Source organism: Lactuca virosa, chromosome 4 (assembly GCF_052849685.1).
Source record: "Lactuca virosa cultivar CGN04683 chromosome 4, Lactuca_virosa_CGN04683_v6, whole genome shotgun sequence".
NCBI classification, from domain to species: domain Eukaryota; kingdom Viridiplantae; phylum Streptophyta; class Magnoliopsida; order Asterales; family Asteraceae; genus Lactuca; species Lactuca virosa.
Genome location: NC_136429.1, coordinates 7,155,710 through 7,173,034, shown reverse-complemented (window position 1 = coordinate 7,173,034; position 17,325 = coordinate 7,155,710). Strand labels below are relative to the sequence as shown.

The 17,325-nt window shown below is 41.7% G+C and overlaps 1 protein-coding gene across 6 annotated transcripts; it reads left to right on the top strand.

Moving 5' to 3' along the window:
* Nucleotides 1–1,607: 1,607 nt before the first annotated feature.
* On the top strand, nt 1,608–5,465 carry LOC145169262 (Regulator of chromosome condensation (RCC1) family protein). Of its 6 annotated transcripts, none has more exons than XM_079087829.1 (7): nt 1,608–1,889; nt 2,589–2,626; nt 2,985–3,203; nt 3,311–3,660; nt 3,750–4,151; nt 4,241–4,628; nt 4,943–5,465. In XM_079087829.1, exons 3-7 carry the CDS (start codon nt 3,000–3,002, stop codon nt 5,183–5,185), a joined length of 1,587 nt encoding a protein of 528 aa, XP_078943955.1. In that variant the 5' UTR covers nt 1,608–1,889; nt 2,589–2,626; nt 2,985–2,999; the 3' UTR covers nt 5,186–5,465. The 6 variants fall into 6 exon arrangements, with proteins under 6 accessions (XP_078943955.1, XP_078943954.1, XP_078943952.1 ...); XM_079087828.1 differs by having other exon boundaries at nt 1,608–1,963; XM_079087826.1 differs by having other exon boundaries at nt 1,609–1,889; nt 2,945–3,203.
* Nucleotides 5,466–17,325: the final 11,860 nt, after the last annotated feature.

Genomic DNA, 17,325 nt, shown 5'->3' with positions numbered 1-17,325 from the left:
GCACTAAAACACACACTTTTAACCTCTCTCTCTCTCTCTCTCTCTCTCTCTCTCAGATGATAACAACTCGATTAGGGTTTCTATCAGGGTGTTAAGGTGATGAGGGAGGCGGGGTAAAGGACTTAAGGTCCTTTAAATAGGGTGCAAACCCTGAAAATTAGGGTTTTCACACTCAGCTCCTACTCGTCGAGTCGGGTCCCCCCCCCCCCCCCCAAACTCGTCGAGTAGACTCTAAAAATCACGCGACCATCTCAATCTCTACTCGGCGAGTTGGGGCCTCTAACTCATCGAGTTGCCTTGACAAAATGAATATAATTTAATTAAATATTATACCTGGGAGTCGGGATGTTACAAGTTGTTTTTAAAAAGCTTTTTCCTTTGTTAAACACTTTTTAAAACTTATTGATTTTTCAAGAAGTCAATAAGTTAATAAGGAGTTTTTAGATGAAATCTCAAACATACTCTGAAATAGATGAAACCTCCCGAATAAAAGCTCTATAAATCGTCCTTTGAGTGAAGCATATGGTCAAAATGACCTAAGAATATGTATAAAGGAGGTGGTTACAAGCAATTTTCACGTCCATATGACCATATTAATGGATAGGCTAAATTCAACATTGATGTGTGGTTCATAAAATAAAACATATGCCCCAACACGACCGTGTGACATTCATTCGCAGAACTCAACACAACGGTTTTACACTTTTGTCCGTCGTTATCCAACTTCGATCCCAATGTCATCTCGAGCGTATTTTGGCGTCTAGAATCTTTCTAAGGTTCTCTATTATCTCTTGCAATTGCTTCGAACCTACAAAAACAACCAAAAATACCCCAAAGTAGATTATGTTCCATCAAAGCATCTATTTCACAAAACGATATGATATGCATGGAATAAATGTATGAAATGCAATATAAATGTATGTAAAAGTATGATAAATCATGTGTAAAAATGTTCTTAACATGATGTTACTTTATACTTGTCTTTTGATTATGTTGTTACTCCTTCATATGTTTTGACAGTTTAAACCTTTTTAAATGTTAAGAACTTTATTGTTATGAAATCTTTATCCACAAATCGATTTCTTAAATGATTATTAGTTAATAAAATTTACCTCAAAGCTTGTTTTGAATAACTATTTAAAAGAGCTCATACGAAAGATGTTTTAATAGACCTGTATAGGATCTCACAAGAAATGGTCTGACTGATGGGGGCCAAATGACCATTTCATAGTGCCACTACCGTTTCATAGATATGATATCGCAAAATGATAGTTATTTGTACTGTTTGTGAGCCAAATTAGCATTTAGTGGTGCCACTATCATTTTCTAGTGACCTAGTTGTAAAATGATAAGTTATTTGTGAAATTTGTTAATTTTTAGTTATTTTTACAAAATTAATTAAGAAAAATTACTAATCTGTCTTTTCCAGTGAATTAAAAGGATATAATTAACATAGTAGTGGGATCATAAATCATGAATATATATAATAAATAATTTTGTAAGTAAATGTCTAAAAAAGTATAAAATACCATGATGCATTTGTAAGAAAACGAAATAGGAGGTGGTGACCTTGAATCATCAATCGATAGACACATCATCTATTTTTCTCAGAGGAAACGTATACAAAAAGACCCCCCAAATTGGATTTGACCCGTCCATTCATTCATCCCAAGATTACAATACACAACACAACCTCCTCATTTATCTCATCTTCCTCCCCTTTTTCATTCTTCATTCACTCATCAACAAATCCCTCTTTTCTCTCTCTAAAATCTTCCAATTTAACAATACCCCCTTCTCCTGAATCATCCATCTAACTTCCACCGATACAATAATCATCCAAAATTCAATCTAATTGCTTTGATCAGATAAGGATTCTGTTTTTCTGGGTGGGTTCTTCATACTACCATCAGAAACTTATTATGTTTCTTGGATTTTGACGGATCTTGCTTCTTGATTACATGTAATTCTTTTTTGTTTTTTTGATCTATGATGATCATAAATGTACAATCTTTATCTGACCCAATTGAAAAGCAAAGTTACCCATGTTGCATATCTTAATAATTTTATATTTTTCTGAACTTACTTGATGGGATTTTTTGTTTTTTGGTGATGGATGATACTTGTTTACTCGATTATCCGACGATCAAGACGATCATGTCTGTCGTTGATTATCGTCTTTTCTTTTATTCGGATGCTATAATTCTCTGTTTTGATTGCTTGATTTTACCCAGAATCCGACCGTTCTTGTTCATGTGATGTTTTAGATGAAAATTTCCCTTTATGGGCATGATGGAATATCCTTTCTTGAAGCAATAGTATTCTTCATCTCATAGTTTCCTTTAATGGGTTATGTTCCTCTTATCGAAAATTTTTGGTTTTCCTTGTTTGACCGAATTTGACAAATCTTCTTCCACTAATTCAATTATGCATTTTTCATCAATGTGTATTGTTTGCCTTCGAATCATTGATTAATTTAATGGTTTTGATTTGATCTCTTAACACAATTTCTGAACTTGGTATGCAATGGATGTATCTTTAGATTCCATTTTGATTATCTTCTGATGACGCTCTTTATGCTTTTGTAGTTTTTGGGACTTGAGGGTATATAAGGCAGTAATTCAAGGTATGCCATTGTTTTCTTTCTAAAAGGGGGTTGTTTCGATTACTAATTTTCAAAGTGATTACTCCGATTTAAAGAATCAGATAATCTAGGGATAGATAAGGTCCAAATCTGTCAGAAAATCAGAATCGTAACGATATAAACAAAATTCCGCAATAATCGGTTTAAACGAACATCCAAACACCCTCAATTCTCGTTGAATTTGATGAATCAAGAGAATAATGTGGGTTCGTTCTATTAGTTCTTAGACCGAAAAAAGATGAAGAGAAGATAAATGTGTTTAATTTTTAAAATTTTAACCAATGTTTATGTGATTTCTAGCAGTTAAATCTTCTCATCTTGATTAATTTGGGCACTGCAGAATCGAGCAGTGCCCATGGACGCCACAACGAGTGGAACTCCAACCATTCAATACCACAACATCACCGATCAACCGATTCCCAACATCGCCAATCGACAAACCCGCCATTGTTTCGGAGATGCAACACCAGGAGAATTCCCATTGTCTGCAAACCCTTCAATCGTTCTTCATGTTCTCACTGGTTGTAATCTCGACCCACAAGACCTAGCAAAACTAGAGGCAAGTTGATCTTTTTTTAGTTTTTCAAAACACCCAAACACTTTACCTTGACATTTAGAATTGATGGTGCTGCTGATTTCTATGTGAAAATTCTTGTTCTTTTGCAGGCGACATGTTCTTTCTTTAGGCAGCCTGCCCATTTTGCCCCTGATCATGAGCTCTGTTTATCAGAGCTTGCTGCTCTCGACATGTGCCAAAAAAGAGCAATCTTTAAACCAATGGCTTCAGAAGAACGCCACCAATTAAAACTACGATGCGGTGGTTCTTGGAAATTGGTTCTCAGATTCTTATTGGCCGGAGAAACATGCTCCAGAAGAGAAAAATCTCAGGCGATTGCAGGACCCGGCCATAGCATCGCCGTCACTGCCAAAGGTTCCGTTTTCACCTTTGGGTCAAATAACTCCGGTCAACTTGGTCATGGCACCACTGAAGAGGAGTCAACTCCTCGCATTATCAGGTAATTCCCATTCTTTTATTCTTTTCTTCATCAAACTTCTGTCTTCTGACACATACAAAACATATATAACCCTAATTCGATTCTTCCAGATCATTGCAAGGGATTCGTATCATACATGCAGCAGCAGGGGCAGGGCGCACAATGCTGATCAGTGATTCTGGGCAGGTCTACGCCTTTGGAAAGGACTCATTTGGTGAAGCAGAATATGGAGTTCAAGGAAGTAAACAAGTCAACACTCCTAAATTAGTCGAGTCTTTAAAAGACATATTTGTAGTTCAAGCTGCAATTGGAAACTTCTTCACTGCTGTTTTATCACGTGAAGGAAAAGTCTACACTTTCTCATGGGGAAACGAGTCCAAACTCGGTCACCAAACCGACCCAACCGATCTCGAACCACACCCGCTCCTGGGCCCACTTGAAAACATACCCGTGGTTCAAATCGCAGCTGGATACTGCTACCTTCTTGCTTTAGCCTGTCAGCCTAGTGGCATGTGAGTTTAATTAATTTCATAATCATTTTTTAAGTTAGATTTGTAGATTTGTTTCCTGTTAAATTCAAATCCTGTTGTCAAACAAACAGGTCTGTGTACTCTGTGGGATGTGGGTTGGGAGGGAAGCTAGGACATGGAACTAAAAATGATGAGAAACAACCGAGACTAATCGAGCAGTTTCAAACTTTGAACCTGCAGCCCATGGTGGTTGCAGCCGGTGCGTGGCATGCAGCCGTGGTTGGGACGGATGGTCGGGTGTGCACATGGGGTTGGGGTCGATATGGTTGTTTAGGTCATGGAAATGAAGATTGTGATTCGGTCCCGAAAGTGGTTGAATCTTTGAGCAATGTAAAAGCTATACATGTTGCTACGGGTGACTATACCACCTTTGTAGTTTCTAGTGATGGCGATGTTTATTCGTTTGGATGTGGTGAATCATCGAGTCTTGGACATAATACTGCAAATGCCGATGAACAGGTTTGTGTTTTTTTTTTTTTATCCTTGTTTTTATGTTTTTCAACAAGATGACATGATATGATACAACTATTGTATTGTACCGTATATCAAATCAACAAGATGACATGATATATTTGTTGTATCATATCTTTATGTCAAAAAAAATTAGCAAGATGACATGATACAACTGTTGTACCGTAGCTCATCTCAAATCAACAAGATGACATGATACAACTGTTGTATCAAATGGGCAAGATGCCATGATACAAGTGTTGTAGTGTATCTTATGTCAAATCAACAAGATGACACGATGCAAGTGATGTAATGTTTTTCAGGGTAATAGGCATGCAAATGTGTTGAGCCCCAAGATGGTGGAATCTTTAAAGCAAATTAAAGAAAGGGTGGTGCAAATTAGTTTGACAAATTCTATTTATTGGAACGCACACACCTTTGCGCTCACGGAAACGGGAAAGTTGTATGCATTTGGAGCGGGGGACAAGGGGCAGTTAGGGATGGAGCTTGTGGCTAACCAGACCGAGAGGCCGACACCGGAACGGGTTGAGCTCGATCTCAGTTAGTGCTATTTAATGGTGACTTACTGATCTCTGAAATCGGTCACTATGATCGAATTATTTGTGTTTTTATTTTCAGTTTGGTGTTTGTGTCCTTCCATGTTTATTTGTGTACATAGAAACAAAGAAGGATTTGTGAAGAAAGTAGGTAGGTTGGGTAGGAAATGCTCTTAGGAAAACGTTGGGGGGATTGAAGTAAATGTCTTTTATTGGTTTATGAAAGAAGTAAATATTAATTGCATTTGTGGATTATGGTTTATTTGATTGAAAACAAGTGATTTGGTAATTTATGGCTTTCTTTCATTTGCATATTAATAAAACTAAAAGTTTGCAATGTAAAATCGGTCATTTATGGTTTATTGTCATCAAGTATAAGTTTTATTACAACGCCTAAAATATTAACACCTATATGTTTTGAATGTGCATTTTGAAATGTTCTCAAGTTTTCTTTTTAGTAATTTAGAATGCTGCCACATATTTAACGTGCTTGAAAGAAAATGAGAATGACATTAAATTTATTGGTCGGTCCATGTGACCTATGTTCATGAGAACCTTTCCATTTCTCGATTGTTTTCCAAAGTGATGATTAGAATTTCTGGTTACAAATATTTATAACCAAAAATAATAGCAGCTACTGAGCCGAACTTATATACAACAAATTCGGAATAAAAAGAATAGTATTTAAAACATTTAGCTCATACACAAGTACACAACAAATTTGGAATAATAATAATATTATTTAAAACATTTATCCCTTCGAAATCGTCATTCAAGTTTCTTCCTTTTGTTCTGAGTTGGTTTATTTCTTTGGATCACCAAAATCCAAGTCACTCTAAAAATCTCCACATGTACTTGAATTTTCTTCAACTATCAAGGATTACTAAGAGTCATCTCCTTCCTACTAGTTTGTCCAGAAAGGACTTACCTCCACGAACATTCATCGAGTTCAAGAAATGCTTGAACTTCTTTGTCGGTAGTGCGTTTGTTAACATATATGTCAAATTCTCTTTTGTACCTATCTTTTGGATAGAGAACATATCTTCTACAACATCATATATAAAGTTTTGTCATCAATATGTTTTGTCTGATTACGATAGATTGGATTCGTTGCTAGACTTAATGCGACTTGACTATCATAATACACAGTGGGCTTCTCCAGATTTAACCCAAGACTCTAAACAATACCATGCAACCATATATAATCTTTTATCCCTTCAATTATTGACATGTATTCTACTTCACCTGTTAACAAGACAGTCGTAGGTTGTAAACTTGCATTCCAACGAATAACACATCTAAATGAAGTAAAAATATAACACATAAGTAACCGTCAATAATATTGCATTGTATTTTATTTACTTGAGGACAAGTTAGGTTTAAGCATGGGGTGATTTGATAGTTTATTTTATTTATTTCTTTTTATTAGTTTATTTTAGAATTTTTAGGTCTTTTTATTAATATTGCATTGTATTTTATTTACTTTCTTTATTATGGATCGTACCTGGTGCTTTTTATTTTGCATAAGGTATTTTTGCAGGGTTTTGGAGCTTATTGCGGTTGTGGATTAGAGTGAAGATGGACTTTGTGGGCTCTCGAGGCGTTATTGAGCTTTTCGGATCCTCTAAAGGAGATTTGGGCCTTAAGAGTTGAAGACTTTGATATTTTTAGACTTGTGAAGATGGGTCATAAACTTCTATTTTTGGGCTTGGAGCATCCATTTTTGTAGTTGATGATTGGTTGGTTTAAATCACATTGATATCGAGGGGACCAAAGGAATCTTTGGTAGTGGAAGAGTGGAGTGGAGGAATGAAGGACCAATAACATTACAGCAACATTTGCGCGGGTGAGATTTCTGTCGCGTGGGTACCCGCGCAACTGCCCAGTTTGGGCATTTTTGTCATTTGGCACACCATAACCTTGGGGGATCAGATCTAGAAGCCATATAATCACGGTTTTTCACCATTGGAGACCTGCAAGAGGCGATTTTGGAGCTAGAAACCCATTTCTTTTCATCTTTCCAAGTCTTAGGTAGTTTCTTTATGCAATTAGACTATTGTTATTGTTATTTTATTGCCATGAGTGGCTAATTTACTTATTTTGGTTAACTTTGGCTGAAAACCATTGAATGTTTGTGGGTTTTGAAGGATTCATGTTGATTATCAATTTATCTCATGTTTATGATTCTAGATTATAATTCTTATGCTTGTTTGATACTTTGATCATGAGCTTGGTACTTGAATGAGCAATTGTTGGTTTATTTCTTTGGTTTTGTATTGAATCATTGAATCTACTTAGAACAAGAGCTTTATGATGGTAGAAATCATCTCTAGATTATGAATCATAGCTCCTTTATGGATGTGTAAGCATTGACATCCTCTAGGAATTGGGGATTCCTTAATTCTTAAGGCTAATTGATTTCTTGGGTCTAATTGCTTCAATTGACCCTTGATCTTGATTAAGAAGGTGTGTTGTGGGCTTCCCCAACCTCCATACTACCTAAGAGGAATCTTGGCATATCATGCTTTATGATTGCTATAACCAATTTGGGATGAATGATAAGCTTTGTAATGGATCCTAATGATAAACACACAAATGTTCATTGTGTTGAATTGCCTTCGTTAACCAATTATTCCTAACATTTGAGCATCTCATCAACTTGCTTAATTGCAAGCTTTTTAGTTATTCAAGTATTTTAGTTTTCAAGCAATCAAACACCCCCCCCCCCCCTTTTAGTTTAATTGTAGTTAGTTAGTTAAATTTCACTAGTTCTATTGGATTGCGTTGGTGATTGAATACAACCATTTCCCCGAGGATCGATACCCCTTTTTACCATTATACTACGTTTTATTTGCAAACAAAGGGTGTAATTTGCTTGGTGGACTTGACATCCCACCAAGTTTTGGGCCGTTGCTGGGGAAATTTGTTATTGTTATTTGATTGTTTATGCCTAGGTCTACAAGAACCGGTGAACTACTCTACAATCCGGAAATTGAAAAAGAAGTAAAAAGATTGAAAAAGTTAGCCAAACAAGCAAAGCAACAACAACTCGTTCAAGCTTCTTCCTCTTCTCCACTAATCAACATAGAAGATCAAGTTCACACTTCAAGTGATACCGACACCGAGCCGAGTTCTCCAATTGTTGGTCATTCCTTTGAAGAGATTCCGTTTGAAAACTACATAGCCATGAATCACACTCCACCTCACAATCACAACCCAAACCCAAACAATCAAGATGCCAATACCCCACCCCACTAACCAAGACAACAACCACAAGAACCTCTCATAGATATGCCACCTTGGAATTAAGCCCCTCCTCAAAACCAACCCAATTATCAACCACCACAACCACAAAATCAATACTTCCACCAAAACAACCAACCTCAAAACAATGCTTTTCAACTTTAACAACTAGTACATTACCCAAATCAACCCAATTACCAACACCCCCCAATGTACCAAAACCCAATGTACCCACAAAAACAACCTCTCTACAACCAATATCCTGACTACCAACCTTATCCACCACCAATCTACAATCACAACCAATACCCATACCCACCTTACCAACAACACCCCAATTACTTGAAACAATATCCCAACAACCCCAATTCACCCACCCCCCCCCCCTCAAGAATTGACACTTCGACAAATGATGGAGACGGATGTCACTCATACACCTCTTGCTATTGTTTATCCCGCAAACCGCCGAGGAATTGACTTGAAGTCAAGTTTCATACATAAACTTACCAAGTTCCATGGGTTGGATAGAGAAGATCCTCAAAAGCATTTGAAGTCCTTTCATATGATATGTGTTAGCATGTTGCCCAATAATGTGACATTGGATGCTTTCAAGCTAACCGCCTTCCCGCTCACCTTGGAAGACTAGATAGTGGTTATTCAACTTACCACAGGGATCAATTCACACATGGGAAGAGTTACTCAAGGCCTTCAATAGCAAGTTCTATCCCACCTCCCGGATATCAAGTCAAAGAAGTGACATTTTGGGGATTCGTCAAGGGGAAAATGAGACATTTCATGATTTTTGGGAGCGATTCAACAACTTATGTACAAGTTGTCCTCAACACAACATACCCGAACAATTACTTCTTCAACAATTTTATGAGGGTATGAATGAAAAAGATCGAAGGATGATTGATGCTTCAAGTGGTGGTGACATCTTCAACAAAACCCCTCACGAGATCCGATCACTTTTTGGAACCATTTCTCAGAATCAAAGGAACTTTGGGACTCGAAATGAAATGAAGAGAAGTTCTCCACAAGTGGTTGGTGAAGTTAGCAACACTCAACACTTGGAATCAAAGCTCTTGGATTTGACTATTGTGCTAAGTCAAATGGTGGTGGGAAGTGGTCAACAGTTGATGGTATGCAGTATTTGTGCAATGACGGACCATTATACGGACAGTGTCCCACTCTTGTAAGGAAGTGAACCAGAGGATGTGAATGCAATGGGAGGATATCAAAGTCAACCAAGACCCATAGGATTTCAAAATAACTTCAACCCAAATTGGCGGAATAGCCCAAACAACCCATACCCACCAAAGCAAAACCCACCAAACATTTTGATGAGACCCCAAAATCCACAATACATAACCGAAAAACCTCCATGTCCACCAACTTCTTATAACCCTCCAAATTATCAACAACATCCACAACAAGGCCAATCAAGTGGCAACCATCAAATAAGCCTTCAAGAGCTCGTTACTTCTCTTGCTCAAAGCCAAACCCAATTTCAACAAGAGACCAAGAACACTTTCTCCAACATTCAAGCACAAATTGGAGACTTGGCCACCATTCTCAACAAGATAGAACAAAGGGGTAAACTTCCATCTCAAACCGAGAAGAATCCCAATGTGAGTGCAATAACTTTGAGAAGTGAGAATACACTTGGAAAAAGCAACCCTAAAAGAGTTTCAAGAGAAGATGGAGATGAAGTTATTATCATTGAACCTTCAAAAGTTGTAGTTCCTCCAAAGGAACCGGTTGTGCCAAACATTGATCAAACTTAATCTTCCAACAAGCCTATCAAGTCATTGGTTATACCACCACATTTTCCTTCCCGGTTAGCCGCTTCCAAGAAGATAGAGGAAGAAAATGAATTATTTGAAACTTTCCGCAAGGTCCAAATCAACATTCCACTACTGAATGCTATTAAGCAAATTCCAAGTTATGCAAAATTTCTCAAGGATTTGTGCACCAAGAAGAGGAAATTTAAAGCGAATGAAAAGACTCAAGTCAATGCAAATGTGTCTGCGGTTATCCAAAAGAAATTACCTGCCAAATGCAAGGATCTGGGAATATTTTCTATCCCTTGTACCATTGGTGATTTGCATGTCGAAAGTGCCATGTTAGATCTTGGAGCCTCGATCAATGTGATGCCATATTTGATTTTTCAATCTCTCAATGTTGGACCTTTGGAAGAAACGGGAGTAATCATTCAATTAGCGGACAAGTCAAGTGTGTCTCCAAGAGGAGTGTTGGAGGATGTGTTAGTACAAGTTAATCAACTTGTTTTTCCCGTGAATTTTTATGTCATTGATCTTGAAGAGAAGACTCCTTCCAAATCATCCATGATTCTCCATGGAAGACCTTTCATGAATACCGCCCATACGATCATTGATGTCCATAAAGGGAAAATTACTATGGAATTTGATGGAGAGACCATTCACTTCAACATCTTTGAAGCAATGATGTACCCTAACAACATTTCTCCATTATACCGGGTTGATGTAATTGTAACATCCGAATTTCTAGGTATTATATTTTAATCATTTATTTTTGGAGTTTAAGAGAGGGACTCGACGAGTTGACGCCTAGACTCGTCGAGTAGGATCGCGATTCGCTGACTGGATTAATGACCGGACTCGACGAGTCGGAAGGAGTGGGCTCGACGAGTCCGCGCTGTGGACTGAAACCCTAAATCCCCGGGCCTGTGCCCTATTTAAAGGACCTTATAGCCCTCATTTGCGGCTACCAGTCCAGAGAGAGATACCCTAGAGAGCTTGAGCGAGTTGTGAGAGAGTTTGAGCCTTTTTGATTCATTTTTGGTGTGGTTTAGCAAAGGAGAAGGTGTTTCCAGCTAAAGGAGGTCAAGAGGGTTTCTTTTCAGTGGATTTTCAGCTTGGATCTTCAGTTTTGAGGTAGCCATTCGATCCTATTCTTCTGTTTGCATAAAGCCTTGAATATAGGGTTTTCTATACCCTTTTTGTGGCTTGTTCCGTTGAGTTTAGTGTCCCGTTTAGTAATAGACTCTGGATCTGGACCTTTTGAGGTCCAGAGAGCCTTAGCCAACCTGCTTTTTGTGACTCCATGGAGGAAATGGACTTAGGTTGCCATGTTAGAGGGGATTTCACCAAAATAAGCCTTGAGTGCAATGCATGTGTATCAAGATTCGACCTTTACGTAGTTATTGGTCATGGGGAAGTCAGATCTATAGGTTAGAGAAGAAGATCTAACCTCAGAAGGTCGTTTGAGTGTTGTCATGGGAGCAACTCGCCGAGTTCATAAGTGGACTCGACGAGTCGAGTCGGGGTTGCCCCGCGATTCGTTGCAGAGTAACCCGGCGAGTGGAGAGGAGGACTCATCGTGCCATGTGAGGCTTAAAAGGATTTAGAGGACCAGCATGGACTCGCTGAGTCGCCCGTGTGTACTCGACGAGTCTGGTCAAAGTTTGACTGTTGACTAGAGTTGACTTCGTTGACTTTTAGGGTTTAGTCAATGCTCGATCTTTTGAGCCATTAGAGGGGTAGAATGGTCTTTTACCCTTCTTAGAGAACTTAGAGAGGGATTAGTCTAACCTTTGAAAGTTGTATTGATTAGAGTAATTATTTATGTGATTAGGCGGAGACTAGTTCAGTATTCCCGAGTTCGAGATTCTTCGAGATTTCCTGAGGTGAGTCTTCTCACTATACTTTACCTTGAATGGTAATTAGAGTTATGTGACCGAGTATCTTGTATGCTATGTATGTGATGTGTTGCACTGAATTATTTCTCTATGATTTATGCTGTGTGTATTCCAGAGTTTACAGAGTTAGGACCGGAAGGTCCACAGAGTTAGGACCAGAGGGTCCACAGAGTTATAGCCTCGAGTGGCTAATATGTGTTATATGTGGTATTTTGGGGAACTCACTAAGCATTTATGCTTACAGTGTTTTGTGTTATGTGTTTCAGGTACCAGTGAGGATCGCGGGAAGGCGCTGGCATGATCAGTACACACTTGTGGAGTTTTCATGTATTATGATCTTGGGATGAATTTTATGGATTTTGATATGTGATACATTGAGTTTTGATAATGTTTATGAGTGGAATTACGTTTTTAAAAGTGAAAAATTGTTTTGAAATTTACGGTGTTACAAGTTGGTATCAGAGCCTTGGTTTGAGGGATTCGGATGCACCTTCGGACGCATTTGAACTCAAACTGAGGATTTGAGGAATTTTTTGAAATAAAACAAAATTTTTCTAAAAAAGTAAAGGGTTTTGAAAAGAGCAGAGCAAAGCAGTGTGTACGATAAGCCAGCGCCCGAACGGTGATTTCCCAAAATACCCTTATATTATGTGTTATGAGATATGATATGATATGTTATGCATGCTAGAGTAGGCTAGGTATTCTTATTAGGACTAGAGTGGCCTGATTTGTGATGCCTTAGCCTAGGGGTTTTGCTGCTAGGAGATGCTTGAGAGTGAGTAGATAGCAGCAAGGAGCTTATGAGAGATCTGCTAGAGAGTAGTCTATGCATAGTGAGAGTAGAGTACATGGGATTTGGGATCCTAGGAGGAGGACTTGGGGTGAATACTGATGCGGTGTGGACGGTAGTATTGGGCCCGTACTACTGAAGACACCGGAGAAGTGCGCATCCCAAGTAAGAATCCTTGGGGTACCCAGGAACGAGTAGGGTTGAGTTATCGTGTGTGAGTATGCTCGAGCGAGTCTCTGATATTTCTTATGTTGTATTTCAGAGACATCATGGTTGGGACACGCCACAGACCAGAGACCAGCGGGGTGAGTGATGAGGAGCTATGCCAGATGATCCATGAGGAGGTGGCTGCGGCTATCTGCGCAGAGATTTCGGAGATGTTTGGGTCTATTAAGACCACATTGATTAAGACTTTTGATGAGAGATACGCAGCGGTTACTGAGGCTGCAGCCGCTGCAGCTACCGCAGCTGTTGCTGCTGCCAGACCTCAGGGTGGTGATTCGTTGCTGTTCCGGGAGTTCAGCAACACGAAGCCACCAGAGTTTGATGGGACGCAGGATCTGATTGCTGCGATGAGATGGGTTTCTGATATTGAGGGATGCTTCTATATGTGTTCATGTCCGGAGCATCTGAGAGTTCGGTTCGCGCTGAACCAGATTCGCTTGGGAGCGAAGGACTGGTGGAAGTTTGTTACAGCGCACTTTTCGCCTGCTAAGCTTGCTGCGGTGACTTGGGAGAGGTTCACCGCTATGTTCCATGATGAGTACGTTCCCCCGGTGGAGATGGAGCGTTTGGCCCAGGAGTTTCTGACCCTCAAGCAGGGTACTGAGTCTGTTACTCTGATCAACAGGATGTTCCATGAGAAGGCGATGTTCTGCCCTGAGCACGTGTCTACCGAGCAGGCACGCATGAGTCGGTGTTTGAGCATTTTGAGGAGAGACATCCGCGAGTTCGTGGCAAACTCGTCGTACCGGACATTTGCCGAGCTTCAGGCAAATGCTCAGAAGAGGGAGATAGAGCTTGAGACTCGGGCTAGGGAGGAGGCGGAGTCTCAGGGGAGGGATCGGCGACCGGCACAGTCCCAGCCGGCAGCCAAGCGTACCAAGCCCGCTGATTCGAGATCAGGGAACCAGAAGGGCCGCACTTGTGGCAAGTGCGGCAAGGATCATGAGGGGGTTTGTAGAGCAGGGTCTTGCTACAAGTGTGGCAAGGAGGGGCATATGGCCAAGGATTGCCTCAACCGGTTTGCAGTCTGTTTTCACTGCAACTAGACCGGACACCAGAACGTCGAGTGTCCGCAGCTGCGGGGGTCAACACAGGGAGCATCGCAGGGATCTGTCCCTGCTGTTGTTCGAGCTACCGATAGTCGGCCGGTGAAGGCCGAGGCACCGAAGGCACGAGGGAGAGCTTTCCAGTTGACCGTGGAGGAGGTCCGCGCAGCGCCCGATGTTGTGGATGGTATGTATTCTTCCATGTATTTATTTTGATGTTTGAGATATTGTGCTTATATTATGATATGCGTAGGTACTTTTCTTGTGAGTTCAGTACATGCCTTGGTGTTATTTGACTCGGGTGCGAGTCGATCTTTTGTGTCATTAGCCTTTAGTCAGCACATCAGTATCCGTCGAGAGGCATTGAGTCGACCTCTGCGAGTTTCCATAGCTGACGAGCGAGCGGGGATGTGTACTCGAGATCTTCGGCGTTGAGTTTCCGATTGATTTGGTCCCGATTGCGATGGGAGATGTCTGTGTCATAGTGGGCATTGACTGGTTGAGCAGATTTGGAGCGGTTATCGACTGCGAGCGACAGTTGGTGACCATACGAGACCCTAGTGGGGGAGTTCTTACGGTGTACGGCGAGGGTACCCGTTCCGAGTCGGCGTTCTATTCGGCTGCCAGAGCGAGGCAGAGTCTACAGCAGGGTTGTAGTGGGTTTGTGGCTTATGTGATGGATACGAGGATTGATGCGGAGAGACCGAGATCGGTTGATGAGGTTCCGATAGTGCGTGAGTTCCCGAATGTTTTCCCCGAGGAGTTTCCGGGTGTGCCTCCCGAGAGGCAAGTAGAGTTCCGTATCGATTTGGTTCCGGGGGCAGAGCCTATCGCCAAGGCGCCCTATCGCCTTGCGCCTCCAGAGATGCAGGAGTTATCCTTGCAGCTTCAGGAGCTGTTGGGGAAGGGGTTTATTCGGCCGAGTAGCTCGCCGTGGGGAGCGCCGATCCTTTTTGTCAAGAAAAAGGATGGTTCACACCGGATGTGCATTGATTACCGGGAGTTGAACAAGTTGATGGTCAAGAACCGTTACCCCTTGCCGAGGATCGAAGATTTGTTCGATCAGTTACATGGAGCGTATTGGTTCTCCAAGATCAATCTGAGGTCTGGATATCATCAGATGAGAGTGCATGATGAGGATATTCAGAAGACAACATTCAGGACTCGTTATGGCCATTACAAGTTCGTGGTGATGCCTTTCGGGCTCATCAATGCACCAGCGGCGTTCATGGATCTCATGAACAGAGTGTGCAGGCCGATGTTGGATCGTGGGGTGATCGTGTTCATTGATGATATATTGGTGTATTCGAGATCCAGAGAGCAGCATGAGGAGCATTTGAGGGAGATCCCCGGAGTTCTGAGATCGGAGAGGCTTTACGCCAAATTCTCCAAGTGTGATTTCTGGTTACGAGAGGTCCAGTTCCTGGGGCATCTTGTTAACCAGAATGGGATATTGGTCGATCCGTACAAGATTGAGGCCGTGATGAATTGGGAGGTGCCGAGATCCCCCACCGAGATCAGGAGTTTTCTGGGGCTGGCCGGATATTATCGGAGATTTATTAAGGATTTCTCCAAGATTGTTGTTCCTCTCACCAGGTTGACCCGGAAGGGCGTGGCTTTCAGTTGGGGCCCAGAGCAGCAGGCCTCCTTCGAGACACTTCGCCAGAGATTGTGCGAAGCTCCAGTATTAGCCCTTTCGGAGGGAATGGAGGATTTCGTGGTGTACTGTGACGCATCGATATCGGGATTGGGTGCGATGCTAATGCAGAGGGGGCATGTGATAGCATACGCATCGAGGCAGCTGAAGCCTCATGAGACGAGATATCCTACTCACGATCTAGAGTTGGGGGTTGTGGTGTTCTCCCTCAAGATTTGGCGTCACTATTTTTATGGGGTCCGGTGTACCATATATACGGATCACAAGAGCTTGAAGTATTTGATGTATCAGCCCAACCTGAATATGCACCAGAGGAGATGGTTGGATGTGGTAAAGGATTATGAGTGTGAGATTATGTACCACCCGGGTAAGGCTAACATGGTAGCCGATGCCTTGAGTCGTAGGGCGGAGAGCGCCCGATACGTGATGTTTGTTTGAGGTTGACAGTGATGACTCCGGTGTTGCACACCATTCGGGAGGCCCAGGTAGAGGCCATGAGACCAGAGAACCGCAAGAGAGAGCAGGTGATCAGGCAGATATCTGAGTTCGTTGCCGATAGTCGTGGGCTTATGACCTTTCAGGGTCAGATTTGTGTGTCGTTTGAGGGCGGGGCACGTACCATTCTGATGGAGGAGGCACATAGATCGAGGTTCTCGATCCATCCCGGGGCCACTAAGATGTATTTGGACCTGAATAGAGAGTACTGGCGGCCCTGTATGAAGAGGGATGTCGCGTGGTTCGTAGAGAGGTGCTTGACCTGTCGTAGAGTGAAGGCCGAGCACCAGCGTCCGCATGACAAGTTGTAGCCACTTGAGGTTCCCGAGTGGAAGTGGGAACATATTTCCATGGATTTTATCACCAAATTGCCGAGGGCTGCGAGGGGTGTCGATGCAATTTGGGTGATTGTTGACCGGCTAACGAAGAGTGCTCACTTTCTTGCTATCAGTGAGAGCTCTTCTGCTGAGAGGCTGACAGAGTTGTATGTGAGAGAGGTGGTATCGTGGCATGGAGTACCGATCTTGATCGTGTCAGATCGAGATATGCGTTTCACTTCCAGATTCTGGAAGAAATTCCATGAGGAGTTGGGTACGAGGCTGCATTTTAGTACCGCATACCACCCACAGACGGACGGTCAGAGTGAGCGGACGATTCAGACGCTCGAAGACATGCTGCGTGCATGTGTGATGGACTTCGGAGGAAGTTGGGACACGTATTTGCCGTTGGCTGAGTTGTCTTATAACGACAGCCACCATTCGAGTATCGGCATGCCTCCCTTTGAGTTGTTGTATGGGAGGAGGTGTCGGACTCCCATCTGCTGGGGAGAGGTCAGACAGCGAGTGATGGGCAGCACTGAGATAGTGCTTCAGATGACTGAGCAGATACAGCAGGTCAGACAGAGGTTGTTGACAGCTCAGAGTCGCCAGAAGAGTTATGCGGATAGGCGACGATCCGAGCTTGAGTTCCAGGTGGGAGATTTCGTACTCCTGAAGGTATCTCCTTGGAAAG

Excerpts from the sequence above, each read along its gene's own strand:
- LOC145169262 (XM_079087829.1), top strand. The coding sequence starts at position 3,000 with ATGGACGCCACAACGAGTGGAACTCCAACCATTCAATACCACAACATC. Across the intron at positions 4,152-4,240 it reads GCCTGTCAGCCTAGTGGCAT|GTCTGTGTACTCTGTGGGAT; the intron begins GTGAGTTTAATT and ends TCAAACAAACAG. Across the intron at positions 4,629-4,942 it reads CTGCAAATGCCGATGAACAG|GGTAATAGGCATGCAAATGT; the intron begins GTTTGTGTTTTT and ends AATGTTTTTCAG.